This window comes from Phyllostomus hastatus, unplaced genomic scaffold (genome assembly GCF_019186645.2).
Source record: "Phyllostomus hastatus isolate PE091 unplaced genomic scaffold, TTU_PhHast_1.1 phas_scaffold_21, whole genome shotgun sequence".
Taxonomy (NCBI): domain Eukaryota; kingdom Metazoa; phylum Chordata; class Mammalia; order Chiroptera; family Phyllostomidae; genus Phyllostomus; species Phyllostomus hastatus.
The window spans coordinates 48,528,073-48,533,537 of NW_025334017.1; the positions used below are offsets into that span (position 1 = coordinate 48,528,073).

A 5,465-nucleotide genomic window follows, 5' to 3' on the forward strand; every position below is an offset into this window, starting at 1 on the left:
GCCAGGAACCCACACACACACTGCCGCCGGTGCGCGGGGGGGGGGGGGCCGCTCGGCCGGAGGCTCGGGCCCTGCCTGCCGGCGGCGGGGAGCCGGGCGTGAGAAGCCCCGTGGGGGTCCAGACCCCAGCACTCGGGCGTCACCGCGCAGAGACGTGCTCCTGGGGGGCGTGTTCCGGTGGCGCCGACCAGAGTCGCCCCGGTGCAGGAAGAAGAAGAAGGTGAATGCTGGGGAGGAGAGAATGACTCTCGCGGCACCAGGGAGAGGCAGGACACAGCACAGGACGCACCCTGAGGCTGCCCTGCTGTGCAGACCAGCATCCAGCATCCTGGGGCCAGGAAAGCCTTCCAGCACTGAGGGGGGCGAACAGTGAACCCAGGGAGGGAGCGGGGGAGACCTGTCCCTCCCTCTGACTCCGCCGTCCAGAGCCTGGTCCCCTCGGGCTGACAGGTGCTCCAGCCTCGCCAGAAACACGGGCTCAGCTTGGGGGAGGAAACCTGGAAACTCTGGGCATCGTCCCCCTTATCTGGGGAGGAAACCTTTGAAAGTGCTCTGTCCCCAGGCCTGGAGGGCAGGACAGGGCCCATCGTGCCTTGGTTAATTGCCCACCTCTGGTCACTGTCTGTCTGACAAGGAGTCCCTGATGCTTGCAGAAAGAGCCCATAAATAACTTTGGAAACTGCCCCAAGATTTAATTAACTGCCCCCTGTCACGTATGTGTTTTACAACAGGATGGCCAAATGGAGTCTGGAGCAAGATAAGAATTCGGGCGGAGAGACCCCATGCATCCCTAAATTTGGGTGGTCACGTCCCCCCAGGAAAGATGGCGCCACATTTACCCGTTCATCAATATGTGACTTTCCCCCTCCTATCCCCCCCACTGTGTAAGTCCTGAGAGCAAAGGACCTGCTCTCTCTCGGTCTCTGGGGCTCAGGGGGCTCTCTCTTGGGGACTCAGGGGGCTCTTGGCTCTCAGGCCACAGGGCCTCTGGCCTCAGGCTGCCCAGGGGCGTGCCACCCTGGTCTCCAGCCTCCCTCACCTGCTTTACCCTGAAACTTTCCCTTTCACCCCCTACTCTGTCTGGTCCTCTTCTCTTCCATGGCAGCGGCCCACTCATAAACTGACGACATACTACTAGGTTTGCTGACATGTAATTCTGTACACACATCAGCAAGAAGAACCAGGTCTCTCCTGTCAGCACCACCCCCACCCCGGTGAAGCTGGACACCTGACCTGCCTTCAGCGAGGGTCCTGCAGGGTCCGTTTAGCTGCCCCGCCCCCACGCCTGCTCTCAGTGACTTTCCTTCGCTGACCCCGGTGTCCCTCGGCTGCCGGTCCCCGGCTGCCAGACTGCCTCGCCGGGGCCCCCGCCCCGCCCAGGGCAGCAGAAGCCCTCTCTGTGCGAGCAGGTGTCAGTGACCCTTTCACACGGCCCCGTGAGGGCAGGCTGGCCCCTGAGGGGCAAGCACAGGGGACAGGGCGAAGGGGAGAGCTGGCGGGGCCTGGAGGGCGCGGTGGGAGCTGCGTGCCCAGGGGTGGGGGGTGGGGAGCCGGGGGGCTGCCGCCCCTCTGCAGGGCCCAGCCCGCCCCCCCCCCGTGGCAGCTGCAGGGCCTCGGCAGCACCCTCTCTTCGGGAGGCTGCTGACCGGCCCTCGCCTGGGCTCAGAGCCGCCCCCCAGCTCCGGGCCCCCCCGCAGACCGCCGCTCCCACGGAACAGGGGCCCCCAGCACTCACGAAGAGCGACCACAGTCAAGGTTTCCTCCACCCGAGCCCCCCCCCTTGCCTCCTCCTTCCTCTCTCCCTCACCCCACCCCTCCAGGCCCTGGGGCGCTTCCTTCCCCGGGTCCCTGCTCCAGGTGCCGCTGGTGACGTTTCTGCCCCGGGCTGCCCTCCGTGCCATCTCTGACTGCCCCAATGTCACCTGCTCTCTCGCTCCAATGACCCCCCTGCCCCCGCCCCCCGCCCTTCAGGCTCCCTACCTCTCTCCACCCCCAGCCCCCAGACCGCTTCCTGCTGCGCCTGCAGGGGGTGGAGGTGGGGAGGGACCTCTCCGCTTAGCCACCCGTGGGCCCCGGAGGCAGGGACCCTGTCTGGTCCCCGTGTCGCCGCGGAGAGAACCAGGCCCTGCCTGGAGAAGGTTTGCTGCAGGGAGGGAAGGGTGCATTCGGCCCGACGCTGCGGCTTCCCCGAGGGGAGGGTCCCGGCCCTGCCTGCTGCTCAGCTGGAGCCGGCGGGCGGCGGAGGCTGCCACCCCCGGGACCCCAGGAGGCTCTCCCCAGGGTGGGAGCTGCGGAGGAGGGGCGGGCGGCCCCCACACCAGGCGCGCCGGGGAAAGGGACAGCCAGGGGGTCCGGAGGCTGGGAGGAGGGCCAGCGAAGGGGGTGGGACGGAGGGGAGGGGTGGTGCTGCGGTGGGGGGGGCAGCAGGGGCGCTCCGGTGCTGGGGATGGAGCCTGCCCCTTCTCTGTCATGCCCCCGCAGCCCCCCCCCGTGTCATGGAGGGGGCGCTCCTAGCCCTGTGGGCCCTGCTGGCAGGCTCGGACGCAGACCGGCTCTGGCGCGGCCCCAGGGCCGCCCCACGGGGCCTCGCGGGCGGCACCACACAGCCAGGTAAGGGGCGGACTGGGCGGGCCAGAGGCCGTGGGGGGACCGGGGGGCGCAGCCCTGCTCCAGCGCGGCCCGGGGCTGCCCCGCAGGCGTGAACCTGACCTGCTACCAGTGCTTCAAAGTCGCCAGCGAGGCGCTGTGCCTGCCCACCGCGTGCTCCCCCAAGGACCGGGTCTGTGTCTCTCACACGCTGACCTTCTCTCTGCGTGAGTGAGTCCCCCGGGGCCTTGGCAGGGGCAGCGCGGGCCCCTCCCGGATACCGCCGGGCCCTCGGGCTCTCTGCGGGGCGTGGGGGCGGGGGCAGCTCTCCCCTGCTGCAGGGACTCTGACTTGGGGCCACCCACCCGCTCCTCCCCTCGGAGTGCTTCTGTCCTCGGGGTCGCTGGCCCAGGACCTGTCGGCTGGGCAGAGGTCCTGCTGTCCCCGAGTGGACGGGAGAGCGGGACGGGCCGGAGGCTCGGCCGTGGGAGCAGACGCTGCCCCCAGGACCGGCCACCTGCCGGCCCCGCCTGCTGCTCGCCTGGCCACCCGCCCGCAGGGCTGGCTGTGCGAGCACCTGCTAGGACTCCACCTCACAAACAAGCCTCGCAGGAGGTTATGCACTCCGGCCGGAACGTGCGCCCAGCCCACTGAAATGTCACTGGCCGGCCGCCAGAAGGACACGAACGGCCGGAGGCAGCGGGAGGGGGACAGACCATCTGGTCCCCGAGAACCCGGCCCAGGGTCTGCTGGTCCTGCGGACCAGGTGCGCAGCAGTCCTTGGGGACCTGCCGGCTGCAGCAGAGCCGCCTCCGGTGTGGCTCCGGTCCCGTGGGCCCACGGGGGTGGCCTTCTGCGGGCAGCTAGCTCCCCACCGTGCACCTGGGGCCTCCCGCGCCCGCCTTTCCGGCCAGGGTGCCGGGAAGCGCACCTCGCTCCGTTCCTGGGCGTCCTGGGGCTGACTCATATGTGGAGGCCCCGGCGACGGAGGTGGGCACAGCCGAGGTGGCGGCGGCGGCTCTGCCGTGCAGGTGGCCTCTGCCTTGGTGGCACCAGCGGACAGTCGGTCCCGCCCCGCCGCCGCCGCCACCGGCCCGCACCCCAGCACCCTGCTTCCTTCCACCTTCACCTGCCCGTTAGAGTCCGAGGGGGCCCGTGCGCCCACGGGCCCAGCCCCTCCTCCGGGTCCCGCCCACACGTGCTGACCCACGGTGGCCGCCTGTGCCTGCCCCGTGCTGAGAGAGGGGACGCTCAGGCGGCTGGCGGGGGCAGGGGCGCGTTGGCCAGGTATTTGCGCCTGTCCCCCCAGTTTTGCCTTCTCCACCGGCCGCCCCGGCTGAACTGGGGGCCGGAGGCCGTGTCTGGTGCCCCCTGGGAGGGGGGAGGCTGGGGGTCGGGAGGGCTCTCATCCACGGGCCCCTCGCGTGCCCCCCACCTCTGCCAGGGGATGGCCCCCCAGCCCTGGGGCGGGGGTGGGGCGGCTGCTCAAGGTCGGAACCCGGGGGGACCCTCCGGAGGAGGTGCCCGCCTCTCCCCCGGGAGGGGCCGGCATCGTGCAACCGTCCCGTGACACCGCGTGCCGCGGCGTGACTCGGCGTGACCAGCGCACGCGAGCGGTGCTGCGCGGAGCAGAGCCGTGGAGGCCCCGCCCCAGGCGGCCCTTCCTCCCACGGGCCGGGTCCTTCTGAGGGCCTTGCTCCCCCCACCCCCGCGGTTCCTTCCACGCCCCTGCCGCGTCCTCGAGGGCGCCCCCGGGAGCCTGGGGCCCGGGGCTGAGCACACACAGGGCCCTGCCGCCCCGGCCCGTCCTCTCTGCTCTGCTTCCCCCTCGAAGGCCCCGGGAGGCCCGGGCGGGGGGGGCGGGGTTCAGGTCACAGCTGCCCGTGGGGTCAGACCTGGACCCTGCCTTTGCTGTGACTCCAAGGTGACCTTGGGCGGCAGCCCTGTCCCTGGGCCCTGCAGGCTGTGGGCTGCCACCGGGGTGGGAGGAGCGGACTGGCAGCGCTTGTGCAGCGGCCGGCCTCTGACCGTGAGGGCCCCGGCCGCGGGGGCAGCACCCCCACGGGGCCCCAGAGCCCTGCCTCCTGGACCCCGAGACCACCCGCCCGCTCCCTTCTGCAGAATCGAGGGTGAAGGTTTCTCTCAGCAAGCGCTGCGCCCCGCGGTGCCCCAACGCCAACACGGCGTACGAGTGGCTCTCAGACACCCGGGTGCTCGGCCGGATCGACCGGCAGTGCTGCGACCACAGCCTCTGCAACAGGGCGCCCCCGGCCCCAGGGCGGCCCTGGGCCCTGCGGGGGGCGCTGCTGCTCCCGCTGGGCCTCGCCCTCCCCGGGGCCCTGCTCTGAGCACCCTCCCTCGCCCTGCCAGCGCCCCCGTCCGCCCACCTCCGCCTGGGCCCCGCCTCCCTCTCCGCCCCACTGGGTGCGACGTGCGCTTCCGAGGGGTGGGTGTCACCACGGTGAGGGGCGGGGCGGGGCGGGGCGGGAAGAGCCTGGACTAGGCCGGGCGGTGGCTCCAGCCCTGACTCTGGCTCCAACCAGCTGTGTCCCCGTGGCCAACCTCCCCTGGTCCCGGCCCCCTGTGTCCAAGGGGGATCGGGCAGAGTCACGCTGTGTGTGGGACGATGACCTCCACTCCTTCCAGAGACAATAAACTGCCTGTTCAAGCGCACCCCTTCCTGCTCCTTCCACCGCCGCCGCCGCCCACCTCGCCCAGACCACGGCCCTCCACCCCAGCGGACCTCCGTGTTCATGTGCCGCCCGCGCCTGGGTCTTGGTCACCTCTGGACACAGCCATCAAGCTGGGCCACCGGCAGCCGAGCATGGGGACAGCCCCTGCGTCCCGGCCCCAGCACAGAGTAAGCAGCCGTCACGGGC

General features: G+C 71.2%; 1 protein-coding gene across 1 annotated transcript; it reads left to right on the top strand.

Moving 5' to 3' along the window:
• The first annotated feature begins 2,026 nt into the window (after positions 1 to 2,026).
• On the top strand, positions 2,027 to 5,259 carry LY6L (lymphocyte antigen 6 family member L). Its single transcript, XM_045861271.1, has 4 exons — positions 2,027 to 2,138; positions 2,482 to 2,610; positions 2,697 to 2,813; positions 4,708 to 5,259. The coding sequence occupies exons 2-4, from the start codon at positions 2,496 to 2,498 to the stop codon at positions 4,932 to 4,934; spliced, it is 459 nt and encodes a 152-aa protein (XP_045717227.1). The 5' UTR covers positions 2,027 to 2,138; positions 2,482 to 2,495; the 3' UTR covers positions 4,935 to 5,259.
• Positions 5,260 to 5,465: the final 206 nt, after the last annotated feature.

What these genes read in the sequence shown, in the direction of transcription:
- LY6L (XM_045861271.1), top strand. Translation starts at nt 2,496, where the DNA reads ATGGAGGGGGCGCTCCTAGCCCTGTGGGCCCTGCTGGCAGGCTCGGAC. An exon ending in GGGCGGCACCACACAGCCAG is followed by an intron (nt 2,611 to 2,696) that starts GTAAGGGGCGGA and finishes GCTGCCCCGCAG; the next exon opens with GCGTGAACCTGACCTGCTAC. An exon ending in CACGCTGACCTTCTCTCTGC is followed by an intron (nt 2,814 to 4,707) that starts GTGAGTGAGTCC and finishes TCCCTTCTGCAG; the next exon opens with AATCGAGGGTGAAGGTTTCT.